Source organism: Halichoeres trimaculatus, unplaced genomic scaffold (genome assembly GCF_033239565.1).
Source record: "Halichoeres trimaculatus isolate MK-OKI-2021-1 unplaced genomic scaffold, fHalTri1.1 fHalTri1_scaffold_16, whole genome shotgun sequence".
Taxonomy (NCBI): Eukaryota; Metazoa; Chordata; class Actinopteri; order Labriformes; family Labridae; genus Halichoeres; species Halichoeres trimaculatus.
In genome coordinates this window covers 8,146,427-8,164,515 of record NW_027437194.1, presented here as the reverse complement: position 1 = coordinate 8,164,515, position 18,089 = coordinate 8,146,427, and the positions used below count along the sequence as shown (strand labels likewise).

The following is an 18,089-nucleotide window of genomic DNA, read 5'->3' as shown; positions in this document are numbered from 1 at the left end:
GTTGTTCTACTGACATTTGTGGTTCTCAAGTTTCACCTAAGACAGCCTAGCACATCAGCACTGCTTCTTCAAATATTCTTCCAAACTTAAGGAACAGGTTTCATTTGTATTATGTCAAAATTAAAAATGCCATGTTACAAAGTTAAGACTCTTCAGGTAAACAATACATCACAACTCCCATCTTTAGATGTTTATTTCTGATATCATCATCAAAATTTTTACAAAACATTTTCTGACAATAATATACTCAAAGAAGAGCCATATTTCTGCGCTTGGACCAGGTCTCCACAAAAAAAATGCTTTAGGTCTGATTACAGTAAAAATAACCCAAACCCAAGGAAAAAAAAAAGAAAAAAAATCAACATCAAACCAACTACGAAAGAAACAATGCAGCGCATATTTACACCCTACAGAAACCGATGCTCTCTGCAGGAAATGAATGAGAAGGAGACAGCAGGGATCCCCTGGTTTATGTGGAGAGCGTTAAGAGGCAGCAGTTTGATCCGAGTCTACAGAAAACAAAGAGTAAATCTGATATTGCTTCCTGTCAGTTTCCCTCTATTTTCGCTGCACTCTACAACTAAGGCAGAATGAAGCCATTTAAATTGGAACCTTCCTTTGTTCAGTGCTCACATTACATCCAATTAGGGGTGTAAACGGGCTTTGTCAGACAAAAGAAAAAAGTGTGTTTCCCTGACAGAGGTTAATGATCGTGCCTTCCCTTTCTGTGTCCCCTCTGACATGAGCAATGGCAGAAAAACAGAGTCAGGACAAAGCTGGTCAGAGGTTAAAGACTGCCTGCTAATGTGAAACAGCATGGAACAATAACAATCAATGGGGACCGGGTTGGCCTGAACATCAGTAATGGTGACGATGGTTCAGAGGAGGTAGAGGAGAAGGTGCTGATATAGTCACACACTCAGGCATCACACACACGCTCACACAGGCCATCTGGGTACATGCAGGGTAGCTAACTCACTAGCAACACCCCCGGTGTCTCTTTATGCATGTGAGGGAACCATTTTAGTGATCAGCACGCACACTTATGACACTAACAGAGGGACTTGAGCTGCGAATCTTAAATGGCAGATAAGAAGCATTAGTACATGTATTTTTTTTTACTTTCGTGCTTAGGTCTTCTGTCTTGAATTGCTGACTCTGGAGTCATGACTGTGCTGCACTGGCTCTGGTTAAGACACAGATGTATGGCACAGAAAAGCTGCAACTGAACGCTTGGCTGGAATTTTTTTTTTTTTTTTTTTCCCAAATCTATTTATCAGGTGATGGATTAGAACCTACTGAACCGTCACAGATGGCTTTGAGTGAGCAGGAATGAATGGGGCATCACACAAGGAGTACTTTATTATCATTAATAAAGCACGTGTGTCTTTAAAGGGGAACATGTTTGTCTATGTCTATTTAGATTGTGTTTTTTGCAGTTGAAAGGTATTCTTTGTAAAATGGTGTAAAAATAATTATCACTCAGTTGAAATGCTGTCTTTCTTTCTTTGTAAGCATGCATAGTACATAAAGTTAGACAGAGTTCGTCTTCGCTAAGTTTACTGGGTGTTACTCTCTTCTGTTAAGATCACTCCTTGAAAATTAACTTTGCATAAAGAAAATAAAAAGTGGATGCTTGGAAGGTGGCTGAATGTTTGAGCGCAGCATTGTTGCAGGGTTACAGTGGCAAAACAGAGACTGAGAGTGGAAATCTTGCAGCTTAAACAGATTGCCTCATAGGGAAGATACTCTGTCAGGTGACTGTGAGAATAAGACATGCAATTAATTTCTGTGCTGAATCCTGTTTTCGATTGCATGTTTAAAAGCCAATTATTTTGCATTGCAAAATGGTTTTAAGTCCAAATTATCAGTTATTCCTACCAGTGTCCTGATTTGGGAATCAAATCAATCCAATGTTATGCACTGCAAGATCTTGAATTTCAGATTTATTGCCTGTTAAATAAATTTCTGTATGCATGAAACTGTTTTTACCCACTACAGTGGGAACACCAAGTGCTCTGCCAGAGGACATCAATCTGGCTACCTGTACTGCAGGTTCTGATTAGTTATGTAAACTTGCTTTGGGGTTGGGTTTAATTGTGTTTGACACAAAGTGGATGTGGATATTATGCCTTACTTCCCAGCAGATTTGTCAGGGAGGTTTTGAAGTGAAAACTGATATCTAAAAGTGCACTGGTGTCCTTATTTTACACTATGGTGATGGTGGGAGCTAGAAAAGACTGCAGTGGCTTCACAGCTTTGTAAAAAAAATGGAAAAAGCTCAAATCTCCGACTGAATCCAATACATTGATATGCTAATGCTGGCAGGTTTAAGAACAAGGTAATTTTATTTGACTTTCAAATTTAAGAAGTCAGGGCTATTGGCAACAATAAAATCCATTTAGGAAATAGATGTTGCAAGTAGTCATTTTACTTGCAGACTACTTGCAACAATCGTTGTTTTCCCAATTGGGTAAGGTATAGGTATTGAACGTACTTAGATTCTGAAAAGATAAAGTTTTAAAACCCAACTTTCCCTCAGCTGTGACAGAACCCACATGTCTAATGTAACTTAAAAAAAATAAAAAAAAACTTTGTTAAAGGAGTCTAATCATTTCACACAGAAACTAAAAAACTCACTCCTAAAGGGGTACCTACATCATCACACTTTGACTTTTTGGGCAACTAACCAAGCTGCTATGTTTGAGAACAGACTCAAGATGTGCGTATTTGAGCTTGGGTGAAGTTTGTGTTCTTCTCACAGGGGAGATACGATACCGTTGACATTCAGAAAAATCAAAAAGCTTCCTTTGGAACAGAAGAAAAGGTCCTCACACTTAATTATTTGCCCCTCTTTATCCTACCCAGTAGACAGTATCTGTGTTAGCTTTTCCTCTGTGCATTAGAACTGAAATATAAAAGTTTTCTTTCTTTCTTTCTTCACTCCACCCGAAGCTAGAAGGAGATGTGGAAAAAATAAGAGGAATGTTCCCAGTGGAGACTTGAAGGGGGGAGCTTTGGGTGTACAAAACCATAAGCAAACAAAGCAGAAGAGAAAATAAAGCCTGTCGGCGTTGTGGGGCTAGCGCATACAGTCCTGGAGTTTAGCTCTAACATGCATCATTAGCATGCAGCGCCTGTGCTTCCAGCTCTCTGATGGCAAAAGAAACGGACAAAAGACTAAACAATTACTGGCAGCAGGGTTTGAGCATTCGGCTGAACGTGTCCAATTTTATCAGGGAAGTAGACATGATGTATCAATCCCTTATTAGCAGTTGATTTAAATGTGAACATACAAAAGTTTGATTAGCATTTTCTAATTACACATGAAGGCAAAGTAGCTTTGATCAGTACGTTTGGGCTAAGTTGAACTATTCCCACTGCTCTAAAATGTGAAGGGAGTTCTACTCTTCAGGTACTGGGCTTCAGGAAGAGACATTAAAGGGAAAGTCTATCCCTGGAGTGCCCACCACATGCCTTTAACTCCACATAACAGCCTTTATAGTGCCAGCAAGTCTACTTTAGCTTAGACAGGGGCAGAAAAGGTCAGCGGACAAGTACAGTGCAGTTGTCCACACATGTGCTGCTTGTTCTAGGGCACTCCAGGCGGGAAATAACCCCTAACTGTTGTCTCTGGTCCAGTGCTCCTTCTTAACTGGGCAAAGTTTCCCAAAATACCAGCATGCGGACAGAAATAGAACATCATTAACCAGGTTCACCCGGGTCACCAAGAGGCAGACATGAAATTCAGGCCAAGGAGTGAGCAGGTGGGGGGGTATAGAGCAAGGCAAGACAATACATGGATAGAATTGAGAGAACTCCCATTGTAAAGACATTGGCACAGCTGCTATTACAAAGTAAACTCCACCAGCACTATTTAAGCAACCATACTGAGCGAATCCACTGCTTTTTATGCATTGTCCTGTACATGAAGGGAACTGATCCCTTCTTTAGCATGAAACCATGGAGATTTTGGAGAACTTTTTCTTTTGGGGCCTTTTTCCCTTTTTTCATCTTAAAACATTTAACAATAAACAAAAAACAAACAAAAATAATGGCACATTAAAAAGAACATCCTTCACAATTAAAACTCTTAGTATAAAGGAAAGCACGCTTCTTCTCCCCGAGTAGACCTTGAAATGATAATAAGGTTGAATTCTCAAACAGAGAAGCAGAGTGGGGTGTAACTTACAAACGTCGTTTGGCCACCTGCAGGATGAAACATGCCTGAAATCATGGCAGAAACTATGGATCTCTGAAGTTTGACACTCTACCAGGGCTCCCGATTTCCCCTTTCTCATGTGATTAAGTAAAATGATTACATTTGAGAAAAACTTCAGTTACCTGTGTTTAATGGTAGAATAGTGATGGGAGCAGATAGAAAAATATTTATCATTGAAACAACAGGAGCGTTATAGAAGGAACCTCTTTGCCGAGTCATCCTGGTCACAGATTCCCACTGCAGAGTGTATAAGGCTCCTCTTCTGTCACAAGCAGTTTGTTTCAGAAGAAGTACAGTTCATACTTTTTTCTTCCTTAAAGATTTGCTATTTACAGGATAAATAAGTTCTATTTGATTTTTGTCCATAGATTAGTCTCATAGGATTTCTTGACATCATCTTTGAACACTTTGAAAACTGTCGCTTATCATCCAAGCCCCGAAGATCAGATTAATGAAATGAAACAAAACAGAATCCCTACATTTTGTCTCATCTTCAGGGTACACCTGCTTCCGTTGATCAGAGTTTCATTTGTGGATCAACTGATTGCTCTGTGGGAGGACCAAGCTTGACTTCCACGACTCCCAAGAGTATGACCACTGAGGTGTTGTTGGTGTAGGTGACACCAATGTTCTGCTTGGAGATGATGCACGACAGGCCATGACAGCCTTATCCCAAGTCCTCATCAGCTCCATAAGTCAGTGAGTGGCCACAGTGACACAGTGGCCAACGAGTCAGTAAGTGCAGAAAATCCTGCACTGCAGACACATTTTCAGAACAAAAAAGAAGATGTCAGCAGTATTCCCAGTGCAGCCCGTGAGTTCATGCACAGGTCAAAGAAAAGCCAACGTGCTGGTTCAACTTGCCACCACTAGGCACTGGCGATCCCTGTCGGGGAGAGGAGTACATTTCTCGAGCTCCCAGCCTGTAGTGCTCTCAGAATTGTCCAGTGTGATAAAAAAAAAGTCCAACACTGACTCAACAATGTCTCCCGTTGACTGTGTGGGGCAGTAAGAGTGGTTGGACTTTCAGTTAACTGGACCTTTTTAGGAATATGTACAATACCTTGCATTCAAATATACTTATTTCACCACATTTATTCCCCATGTTAACCTCTTTAAAGCATATTGGATCATTCAGCTGGGGTGTGATCATGTTCAAAAACTGTCCATTTTGCTTTGAAAAGGCCTGTGTGTGTGTGTGTGTGTCGTTAAAGGATAGCACACAGCATAGTATCTCCTTTAAAGTGTTCCTATGGCTGCTGTTGGTCAAAGCATCACTAAGCGGATGGACAGCGTTTGAGCTAATGTTGGGGAGGTCTGTTAAATATGAAACCATGATGAACATCTGCAAAACAAACACTTTGACTACCTTACTGTCTACTGTCTTAATATGTAAAGACGAGTTCATCTAAATCCATGGATTTGGTTAAATTGTGGGGGTGAGTTGGGAGAGGTAAGTTTAGTAGACTAACAGGCATCATTGGAGATACCTTTAACAAAAGCAGCTTATGTGCATTGAAATAAAAAAAATCGAAGTCAACTCTTTGGTTCAACATGCACGTTAAGAAGATCTTACTTCAGATCCCAAATTTTGAATGGATGATAAATAAAAGATTTTAAAAACTTCTTGAAATAATATGATATGGATTTGTCCTTGATAAAAACATCTGAGTAGATCATCTGTCAATAATCCCAACATGAAGCTCCCCAATCACTTTATAACCTGCAATTATTGCACTTTCCCTTCACTTCTGACTCAGTGCAAGAGGACTGCTGTTATTCTGATATGGAAAAAATCTGATTTAGAATGTGGTAATACTTTTCTGTCATACACTGATTTACCTCCCATGATTAATAAGTAATTAGCTTTACAAATGGTGCTTTGGGAAAAAAAACAATGATCTGAAAAAGGATGCCTCCGACTGTGAGACTGTTTGTTTCAGATACCAGATCTTTCCAGACAGAATTTGATTGTTTTGTCCTTTTGTTTACAGACTCGCACTCTGAAAACAAGGCCCAACTGGACAGCCGGCTCACCTGCCCCCTTTATTTTAAAGTCTTGGTAAACCAGAGGCCCTTGCCCCACATGGAACAACCAGGCTCAACTCGCTAGCGTCCAATTCTGAGTGTGCCTGTGCGCTCAATAGTAGGGTAAGGACCACCGACAGGACCCTCAGTCGGCGGTCTGAGAGGTGGTGGAGGTGGAGAGCGAGGCCCCGGCACGGGGGCACCTATGCTGGCAGCGGTGGGAACAGCGGGCAGCGCCACAGTCTGTATAGTGCCCCTTTCACATGGCCCCAGGTCCTCCAGGCCCTCCAGGCCCTGTGGGGGTCCCTCATAGCCCATGTTGAGCCGCAGGGGCTGATGGGCCTGGCAGTAGTCTACGATTGGCTGTTCATAGCGGTAGAAGGTCAGTGCGCCCAACTGGTGGGGGACCTGTTTAGATCAGAGCAGAGGTGAGCAGGGAGGAGAATGTAATGAAGAGGATTAAGTGGAGAGAGGACACATGGGAAGGAGAGTACAGAGGTGAAAAAGAAAGGGAACAAAGGGAACAGGAAGAAAAAAATTAGCTACACAGTTTCTTGGCAGAAAGTTGTTCTAAAACTATAAAACAGAGCATTGTGGTTTTATTCATAATAACATACAGTCACAGGGATGGGTACTGAATTAGGTACTTTTATAGGTACCGACTGAATTCTGTCAAAAGTACAAGGTACCATATTTAGGTACCTAGATGCATTCTTGTGACTGTGAGGGAGTGAAGGAGTAGTTGTTTTTCCATGCTGGACATGAACACTGCATTTCAAGGTTATATATTGAAGAATAAATATGTTAAATTGAAAAGAATTTACATTTTATTATTAAACAAATTGATATTTTTCACCACATAAACACACAAAAGTACAAAAAATGGCACTGTTGAGTCCCGGTATCGATTGCCAGGTACCAGGAATCGGTACTGTATTGTTTCAAATGTGAAAGGTACACATCCCTGTACAGTCATATAAGTCATCATTTGTGAAGCAAAGCGCAAACAATACATTACTGTCTGAAAAGTCATTGTGGAAGATCAAAGTCTGTTAAAAATGCTGATACTGGCCCATAGATTTTCACCCAATGTTGGGGGCATTAATTTTCTGTGTTTACCTTTCTTTCTTACTTGTCAGCCAGGTGTGTTAAATACTTAATTCTAATTGGTCGGTAACTAAATGACAACACTTTGACAAAAGTGATTAATTTAGCACAACAAGAGCGATGCTAGAAAATAGCAATTCACACTTTGTATAAAATCAATTTGCAGAATAGAGTGTGTTGTACTTCAGCTCATTGGCTAAAAATTTAGTTTCTATTCAGCATGCTAATTTGGTTTGCTAACATTGCAATAGTGCGTCTTTAAGTCAGCAATCCCTTTAAGTTTACTTATAACAGGAAGACCACATGTACTTTTTATCAGTCACTAAGTTTTATCTTTAAATTGATATTTAGCATCATGATGTCTGTGGTTATGAGTGCACAGTGAACAATGCTCATAGTGGATTAGTCCTACTCCAGTTTTTATTTAGACATGTCAGAGATAGATATATCCCTGCCAGTTGCAGAGAGAAAGAAATCCTGATAATGCCTTATTTGTCATCTGAATGTAAGTCTTGCTGTCATTTTTATCTTGTGATCCTTGTTAACAGACCATCTAAGCTTTCAGAAAAGATTCACTTTAATAGATTTTATCCAATTTGAAAACAACAGGCGCCCAGCTTACTGCAGCTGTAGCAGCCACAACTGTTTACTTTTTGAATAAATATTTCAAATGACGTTCAATTTCTGCATTGCAGTTCATCTGTTACACAACATTTCATTGTGCCTGGGTGACTCCAAGCCCACAGCAGCCAGTTCGGCAGCAAAATGCTGGCCTTCTGTAATCACCCTCACATGGTCACCACCTGAGCCTCCACCACCCAAAACACATTTGCTGCTCCAAAATGTGTCCCATGAGGCGTCTGCATTTTTTTTTCTGTTGCTGTTGTTGTTGTTTTGTACAGATGTGAAAAGTAGTCAGAGTAGCCCCGCGTGCCAGCTCCAGCTTGTACTTTAATGCTCACTGCAACTGTCAGAAGAGTAAGGGATGTGCATTTGCATTTTCAGTTAAGCATGCAAGTATGAATGACACACAAGCGGCACCTCACATGACAAAAATAAAGACACTCCAGCTTTGCTACAAGAGCGGAAGCAAATGGGCCTCTCTCGAGTCATGTCACTCGTTGTAGAGCCAGAAGCCCTCGTCACATCTGGCTCTGTGTCTGGTCTTATGCACCCTCCCTGAACCTTAAAACAGTGCCAAAAAAGAAAAAAAAAGAAAAAAAAAACAGATGAGACTCTAGTGCTAGTCTGTCTCTCTCCCCCTGACTTAAAATCACGCAACTATGCGCTGAAAAAAGAAGGGCAATTATGAGATTTCAAACGGGCCGTGAAAGCAGCAGGGCAAGACGCAGCCGACCTGGATTAAACACAGCTGCCTGGCAGAGCGACAGATCATCAGATCTGAACACCCAGGCGATGAACAGCACACAACAACAGCAGGAGCTACAGATATGACACCAACACGGAAGGCATGAATAATACAAACCCTGACTCTTGAGGAGGCGTTGAAAGCAGAGCAAGTGTCAGGACAACACTGCTTTCATGCACAACCTTGACATGTTTTTTTCTTTTTTGTCTTGAACTGAGCCACTGAAAATAATCAGATCCTACGGACAAGACCTCACCGAAGAAGTAGTACAGAAATGATATTTAAAGCACAATATGTAAATAAGTTCACAGTCATCGTCATCCCCTGATTCATGCTATTTTCTTGCTCTTTGGATAACGTGGCCTTGAGCTGCTGAGATTCTGAGATACAGATCTCCGAGGTTTGGAAAGTCGATCTCCAGCAATCAAGCTGAATTGTGCGTCTCCAAAGCACTGTTCAATAACAAAACCTCTCAGTAGAAGTATTTGTCTTCTTTGCCTTTATCACTGATTGTCTGTTATGTGTCAGCGTGTAAGAAAAAGAGACTGGCTTCAACGTGAAGTGATGAAGAAAGGCAAATGAGATCTCACAGTAGCTGGTTTATTTGGTATAGATAAGTACGGTTCATTGTGTCAGGCTTGTCCTTATTTTAGCTCATTACTAGTCCGAAATCATGCAAGTGACCCAAGCCTGAGCACTATGAAGTCATACCTCTCTGGTCATCACTGATGTTCCCTGGGTTTCTGTCTTGGGCCCCTCCTTTTCAATATCTACCTCCTTTCTTGGTTACATCTTCTGGGTATTTGCAATTCAGTTTCATTGCTACGCAGATGACACACAGCTTTATATCTCCTCCAAGCCCAACTCCGTCCTTCTAGTGTCATCCTTCTTTGACTGCCTTGCTGAGGTTAAATCCCGGTTTACTCACAACTTTCTGAAACTCAATAGCAATAAAACTGAAGTTCTCTTTGTCAGCTCAAAATCAACTCTGCCAAAATCTCCCAACCTTTCAAAATCCATTCACAACTCCACAGTCCTTTCCTGTCCCAAAGTAAAGAGCCTGAGTGCCATCTTTGACAGTACTCTGTCCTTCAGAGCTCACATCAATAACATCACCCTGTCAGTATATTTTAACCTACACAGCATCAGCTGTCTCCCCCTGTCTCTTACACCCAATAGCATTGCTATCCTCGTCAATACCCTGGTCACCTCCCATTTAGACTTTTGCAATTCCCTCCTTTCTGGTCTACCACTCAAAATTCTCCACAATGTCCAACTGGTCCAGAACTCCCCTGCCTACTATTTTTCAATATCTGCACTGGCTGTCAATCAAATACTGTATTGATTATAAGATTCTCCTCCCCATCTTCAAGGCATTTATCAACCTCACACCTCCACACCTTTCTGACCTCCTTCACACCAACACACCCTCCAGGACTATCCGATCTTCTTCTTCCTCTACACTTCCTGCCACCCGATTTCTAATGGGGCCCCAAACGTCCTGAACCTCTGCTGCTTGTTGTTTTTAATGTAGGTGATATTGTTCTTTTTTATGTAGCTGATTCTGTGTTTTTACCCAATATGTCTGCAGTAGTAATGTATTATTATTATTATCATTATTATTATCAAGTTGTAATGGCAAAGATTTTGTGTTCAGATCATTTAAAGTCCTTACAAGCTTCCGTTTTTTGAAGGAGTAAAATAAAAATGGGTTGAAAGTGTCTTTCTACTTTCAGAGTTATAAATTTACCCAGAATTCCCAATACTGTAGACCCATTTCACACAGCCAACAGCTAATCTGCTTTGTGCACATCATGGATATACGCTACGCAATATAAGCTACAGTCAGAATCTCACTACTTTACTCTATAGCCCCAAGAAACAGATGATACTCTCAGACTATTCCTAAATAAACACTTTTTTTTTTCTCCTTCAGAGCAGCAAAGCCAGAAAAGACAAGTCAGCTAAGGGGAACGAGAAAAAGTCAGCGGTATCAGCGACCCCAAAAAAGCTTGCCACCAATGGCCTTCTGCATTCATTAAACTTATCGTATAATGTTACTCTGATTGGAGAAATTATATTTTGGGAAACATGAGAGGAATTTAGGGCAAGGATTTTTAAAAAGAGGGCCGACTGTGTTAATGAAATGCAGATATATGCTGCCTTGGAAGGGGGAATAGTGTGTGTATGTGTGTGTGTGTGCCAGCCCAGATTTCAAAGTCAAATGGAAACAGTCTGGGCTAATGCAGCTTGGCAGTTCAGGAATTATCCCGAACCACAGGGCTAAGATAAAGCCACTCTGAAAGCATTAACACCGGTTCTGTTTTAGATATAAATAGTGTCACTTGTAGCCTCAAGCTTAAATGTAACACACTTCCTTGACACAGCCACGTTTGCATATCCATATCACACATCCGCTGAGAGCATGTTTGTCAGCTTTAATGGTAAACTATATCAGTAAGAGGAGTTGAATATTTCAATCATATCCATCAGTCCTCCAACCCAACCTTTCCTCAGCTACATTTAAACACCTCTGATCCACCACCTTCCTTTCTTCCTTTCTATACCTCCTTCCTCCTCAAATGGACTCCATTAAGCAAGGCTGACTCATTACATTAAAGGCACTCAGTAGATTACTTCCCTCATTCCCCTTTCAGTTTAAACCTTTCACCAGCCCTGATGCAGCCACCACTACATCGCCACTTCCACCACTACTGCCGCCATCAGCTCAGCTCAGCTCGTCTCACTGCTCCCTGCACAGGTCCAATGAATTAATTAACGGACATTAAGTCCTAACCACTGCGATGAATTCTATCAGATTGTAAGGGCATGGAGCTGACCTTACACAGACTGTGTCTATATGTGTGTATGTGAGAGTGTGTGTCTGTTGCATTGATTCCTATCTGTAAATGTTTTTAATAGAATAAAGCACAGAAAAAGAGAATACACTACAGTAAAGATGGGGTTTCTGGCTTTTAACATTCAGTGCAGCTCTACAGATGAACAGTCGGTGTTGAAAGAACATGAATATCAGACAGCCTGCCTTGGCTTGTTGGACAAAATCATTGACCCCAAATGCTCTTTATGTCGGTGACTATGAACAAAAGGTGTTGTTAATATTCACTGGCCGTCCATGTAGCCAGCTCATTAGGAATGCTATAAGCCTCTCTTTCTGCCTCACAGCATTTGGAACTTATTAATTCATCACAATGAAAGTCTGTTGACTGTGGGGAAAGCCAAATATGAAAAGGGATAACATCGAGTCCAACTAAAAAAAAATACAAAATGGACACATCAACTTATTCTCATAATATTTTGGAAATATGTGCTATGAATGGGGATTGATGGTGGGAGAAGGAGTCTTATATAACAAGTTTTAGAGGTGCTTATAGTTTCTAGGGACTTATACTTTGGGTGTTTGAGATCGAGGAGTTAGTATTGCACTGGGTAAGAAGTTATTTGAGCAATAGAAAACAATGTGTGAAGTTGGGGGTATATTTATCGTGATGACTGGACATTACTTGTGGTGTCCCCCAGGGGTCAGTGTTAGGTCAAAAACTATTTAAACTTTATATAAATGACATACAAAAAGTTTGAAAAATAAATTTGTATGATTTAAAGATGGCAGCAATATTTTTGTTTTGGGCCCAAAAAATACAACTGGGGATGATCTGTACTGAAAATTTAGTCATTTGTAGAAACAAATATTTTTTTAAACTCAGGAACAACCAAAGTCATTCTATTCAGAAATTGAGATAAAAATGCACAAGTATAGACACAAGTCGATGGGGTGGATATTCAAAATTAAAGTGGGTTCATTATTTAAGATAAAACAACTGGAAGTCTTATATTAAAGATGTAAAAAAAAAATGTCAAGAAGTGTTTCAGTACTGAACAGAGCAAAACACAATCTGGATCACAAATCACTCTACATTCTGTACTGCTCACTGGTTTTGCCACATTTAAGTGACTATGCAGAGGTCCAGGGGCAGACTTGAAATGCGCAACACAATCACTTGCCGCTGCAGAAGAGAAATATAAGAAGAGAAGTTAACACAAAATCGCTATTCTAAAATTAAAAAAAATAAAAAATAAAAAAAAAAAAACAGCATAAATTATGTACAAAGTCATGTACTATCTACTACCTGGAAATTGATTTTCAACAGAGATGGAGAATATAATCTGAGAGGGAGAAGCTCCACTTGACATTAGCAGGCACAAACAACATTAAAAAGAATTTAAAATATTTTGCGTCTCTGTTTTTGGAGTGAGGTTCTCGGTGTGGAGCTCAAGCATTGCTTAAACATTATCCAGTTTAAAATGCAGTAAAAACACATATATAAATATAACACAGATATAATGTATTTATGTTTGGGGTGACTTATTATTTGAGGTGTAGTGGAGAAGGGGTAGGTTTAAACAAGTTTATGCTTCATCCTACACCTTTTCAAACATGTTGGGTTTATATTGTTACTGTTGCTTTGACTATCCTCATTATTTTGTTTTTCATTTTACCTATTGTGTTTTTTGCACATTTTTGAAATTAAGTTTGAGTGCAACTAGCTTGAGCTATTTGTTACATTTTGAAGTAGTATCCTCATGCAAATTGTTTCAACATTAAAGCAGAACAACTGGTACTGATGCTGTTTTTTGTTTTTAGGATTGCTGTGTCATGCATAGCGACAGAGCATATCACCAAAGGAAGCTCTCATCATAAAGACACAAAGAGGTGGGCTGCTTCATGCCTGAGACATGTTGCTTCCAGGCGTGTTGAGCATTGAGCTTTTTATTTACATCCTGTTTTCATCTCTGAATAGATTCCAAATGATTATAACATTATGTGGAGACAAGGGTTCAACATTTCCATTCATTGTTGCTTGACAAATTGCTTCTCAACCCACTGATCTACACACTTTAAATGTAAAAACCACACAACATGTTTACATTTCATAATGCTACGCAAACAGTCTCATGTCTGTTGGAGACTGTAACAGCTGAGCTTTCTGTGAGGCGGAGCACAGAGGAACAGTACAGAGAAAAGGTCATGTCACCAAGTGCCAGGTAAAAGGAAAGCATGAGGACATTTGAGAGGCAAAACAATAGTCCCAGTCCTTATGAATTATGCATTACAGCTGAAGAGAGAAGAGAACACTGCCAATGATCATCCTTTTGAGAGGGAGATGTAAGATTTTGCATTCACGAAGGATCTGTGAGCATGGAGCTTCTGTCTCTTCTATTCTTTATCTCTAAATGCAGCTATGTAAAGTTACTGACAGCTGTTGGTTAATTTTGCACAAAAAGGTCAAAGTTGAAAATGATAGAGAAAAAAGGCCTCATGAAGAGACTCTGCTTCATGTGAAACCCAAAGCTGGTGCAAGCACGTCTTCTCACGTATGATTTCTATGCTGTCTCTCCTTTTCAGAATAAATTTGCATTAAGGTAAATAAATAAATAAAAACGGTCTCAACTCTCCATGCAGCACTGCTGGATGTGTTTTTGTGTCTTTGGAGCCCTGCCACAGGTACCTGCATTTGCTTCAGCCGACAATGACTGGCATGCTGCCTGTTCTTGGATCTTTATCTCAGAATGCCCGACGACACCAAGGTGACCTTAGGGACAATTTGGCCTCCAGAGCTTTAAAACAACCTGCCAAAGAAGATTTAGCCAACGAGCAGAGTGTCATCTTTCAAGTTTTGCATACACTGGCTCTACATAGAGGGACATTAGCTGTTTTTATTTATTTATCATTTCTTCACAAGTAATGTTTTTTGATGCTTTGCTGCCCTCTGTGTGATATTTGGTCTTCACAGAATGTAAATAAGAACAGTTATAATTCAGTGTCTCATTAAAGCAGCAGCTTCTTTGTCTGAGGGGACTTGGGTTGGGAAGCAGAGGGTCACTGGCTCAAGTTCTAGTGTGGATCAAGTTTTTTTTTTTTTTCTTTTAACTGGGCTAGTAGCAGGTAAGATTCCAATCAGTGGTGTGCACAGACTTTTTGAGGGGCAGGGATGAGAAAAAAAGACAGATTTTGCCTGTTCTCTCTGATAAAGAGGGGTATTTTCTTTTGAATGCTTTTTGAGAGCACTTTAGTGTGGATTTTTGCCTCCCAGGAGGTGCCAAACAGAAGGGCGCTTTGGTGTGCATTTAAAACCCCAAGCGATCACTTTACATGCGCTTTCCAACAATTGGGCCAAAAGTAGGGTTGCCAACTGTCCCGTATTAGCAGGGACATCCCGTATTTTGGGATAAATTGGTTTGCCACGTATGGGACCTCAGCGGTCCTGCTCATGACTAAGGGGCTGTTTACACGCCTACAGTTTTAGGGTGAAACGCAAAAGTTTTGTTGCGTTTAAGCCTCGTGTTTACACGGAAACAGCATTTCAGCCGACCTAAAACGCAAACTTTTGAAAACGGTCTCCAGAGTGGAATTTTTCTGAAACGCTCCCGACACCATTGCCATGTAAACAGTAAGCCCGCATTTTCAGTGGAAACAGTGACGTCACACTCTGCCTCGCGCGCACATGCAATAGGACAACAGTACAGCTGTTACGATTGGTGTGAACTACCGTGTTGTGCTTGTGCTGCTCAATCTGCTGACTGTCTTACAACAAAATGTGCGTCTGTTGCTCCACTTTTTAACTTAGTATTCCCCAATACACCAGATGACCGGCTCAACTCTACTTGGGTGGAGATCTCCCAAAAGTGACTTCTGGACAAGACAGTCATGGCACCACCTACAGGCCTGGCATGCTCACTACAGCATTTTCAGTCCATCAGTGTTTCCGTGTAAATGCAGATTTTTTTCACTGCGTTTTCACAGCGTTTTAGCGATTTAAGATGAAACGCTGTCGTGTAAACAGGGCCTAATAGTTCTTGTAAATTCAGCAGACGGCACTTGATAAATCCCAGATCAGATAAAACGGCAGTGGCAGACCGGGTCTCACCTGTGGGGGATGCAGGTGCTGAGAAAACAGAAAATCATCCCCCTTACTTTTTACAGAGGGACTCATTGTTGAAAGCGTTTGTCAAGTTATACTGATTGAATGGGGATCTAGCAAATTACAGTCAGCCATTTGATAAACACATGGCTCAGGGAAGGCAGACAGAGAGTTGTGACACCTGAGCCGGCCAGTAAAGAAGATGAGCTTAAATGTAAGACATGGATTTTAATTTAACAAGTGTTTTTTCCTGTTGTTTTATGTATCAGCTTACATTTTTGATTCAACATTTAAAGAAAAACTTCCCTAAACTTCCCAGCAATACTATGGTGGTGGTGTCCCATGTTTTTATGCCTCAAAGGTGACAACTCTAGCTACAAGAGGGTGGAGACCACAAGGGAGGTCAGGGAGTTATTTATGATGTAACCACCCAAAAGGACAGTTCAGTGTGATTTGCCAACCAGGTGGGTGTTTCAGCACGCATTTTGCTAAAGAGCCTCATAAGAGCCTCCCTAGCACTGCCTTTGGCTCCCAAGCGGTCACTTCAGTTCGTGTTTTTCAACAACTAGGCCCATGTGAACACTAATTCCATTTTACTTTATGGGCACTGCCAAGAAGACAGACAAGGCACCAAACCCTTAACTGTACTGGGTGCTCCTATTACTTTGCATTTATCCACTGGTGCATGACCAGGTCTTGCATGTGCATGCTTTTGTGCATTTCACACCTTAAACACATCTAATTTGTTTAACGAATCCCTTTAAAGTGCACAAATCTCAGAAGTCCTTTTTGTTTCAAACACAGTGTTCTGGTGCCCTTCACAAGTTGTGTTTCTTCTTGGATTCTCACTTTCATGAGCAGCTAAGGAGGTGGTAACTGTGCCACAGGCAGACAATGCTAATGCCTCCCTTGGTTTTAGCAGTATAACAGTTCAAAAAGTCTGCCATGCTCCCGGCCAAACATTTTGATCCTCTAAAGTCACTGTATTGTGGCGCACAGAAGTGAAAAGGCGGTGCAGCGGGCTCAATACAATTTATTCTTTCTTCTCTTGACAAAGCACTGACCTGCACTAGAAATTATTTGTTTTCCTTTTGAATATTAAAAGTTAAAGTGTTTTTATTTGGTCACCTTCTGAGAACCAAAATCCCAGCATTGCAGAAACCATCACAGTTTTTCAATACATTACTGAGCAATTCAATCCTTATTTAATGATGTTTCCTTGTCAGATTTTATAAAATATTGTGTTTGTTCTCTATTCATTTATTGAACGTATTGAAATGAGCCATCACCAAGTCTCTGGAAATAACTGTTAAATCGCTCTTGTCTTTGTCTCACTCTTCTTCTCCTTCCAGTCCTTTCCGCAGAGGCCATTCATTTTGGCCCATGTATATTTAAAGCCTGCCGTAATGCATATTTGATGTAAAGGTCCAGTGTTTATGCTGCTAAAACAGCTTCGGTGAAACTAATGTGTCACAGTGTGGTGTTGTTTGACAAAATAGTTAGTGCCAAAGAGAATAAATCTCACCTTCCTGAGAACTATTGTGTCTCCTATATTTTGACACCCACAAGACAATTATTTCTTTTGTCAATGTGTAGCTTGATGAAGATCAGGTAATTACTGTTATTACGACAGTTTTCCTAAAGTTACATTAGGTATAATGTGCATTCAGCTGTGATGTAGATTCTTAATAACACAAAGAACTGCATTAAGAGATGTGCACGGTGCCTTTTTCGCTGCACCCAAATCACCCAACACACAGCAGTGAAGCTTGAACTACTTCCCACGCCAGGGGGAGTAGAAATGCAGAAGAAGTGAAAACTGATATCTGCATATGAATAAAACATGCAGGTAAGTCCAATTATGTTTCAGGGAGACTTTGGTTGTATGATAGAGAGAACTTAGGTGAGAGCAAAAAAAAAAAGTGTGATCTATACAGAAATACTGAGCAAGTTTGTTAAAGATCAGATATTCTACCCAACCACTGAATCTGGAAGAAGCGTAGTCATGTTAAAGTGGAGTTATGTTGTTAATGACTGATGGGTGGAGAGATGACAGTGTTAGAAACATCTGCAGTTGTGGTGGAAAGCGTTGAGAAATGAATCAACAACTGAACTTTATGCCTTTAGTTTGTTTGACTGGTGAGCAATGTAAGCACTTTCCTCTTATGTCTATTTCAGAATAAATGATCATGATTAAATTTTTTTTTGAATAAATTATAATTGAGAAAAGTCTGTGTTGCTGCCATCTTTTTTTAACCAGTTATTCTCCCATCCTGAATGGCAGAATATCTTTGATAAAATAATAACCAGCTAGTGTTTGATAAATTATTTATCTAGATGTATTGATGAATGCTGTTTAATCTTGCTTCAAAAATTAATATTTATAATTTTCTGTAACATATAGCATAGCTTAATAAAAGAAAGG

At 40.3% G+C, this 18,089-nt stretch overlaps 1 protein-coding gene across 2 annotated transcripts in view; it reads right to left on the bottom strand.

Moving 5' to 3' along the window:
* Nucleotides 1–207: 207 nt before the first annotated feature.
* The window catches only part of LOC141805304 (leucine-rich repeat transmembrane neuronal protein 4), a 148,008-nt gene continuing 130,126 nt past the window's right edge, over nucleotides 208–18,089 (bottom strand). The window contains exon 3 of one of the 2 annotated variants that reach the window (XM_074690285.1): nucleotides 208–6,658. In XM_074690285.1, coding sequence (XP_074546386.1) covers nucleotides 6,332–6,658 — 327 coding nt within the window. In that variant the 3' untranslated portion in view covers nucleotides 208–6,331. The remainder of the gene's footprint in view (nucleotides 6,659–18,089) is intronic. The other variant, XR_012599710.1, reaches the window with a different exon arrangement.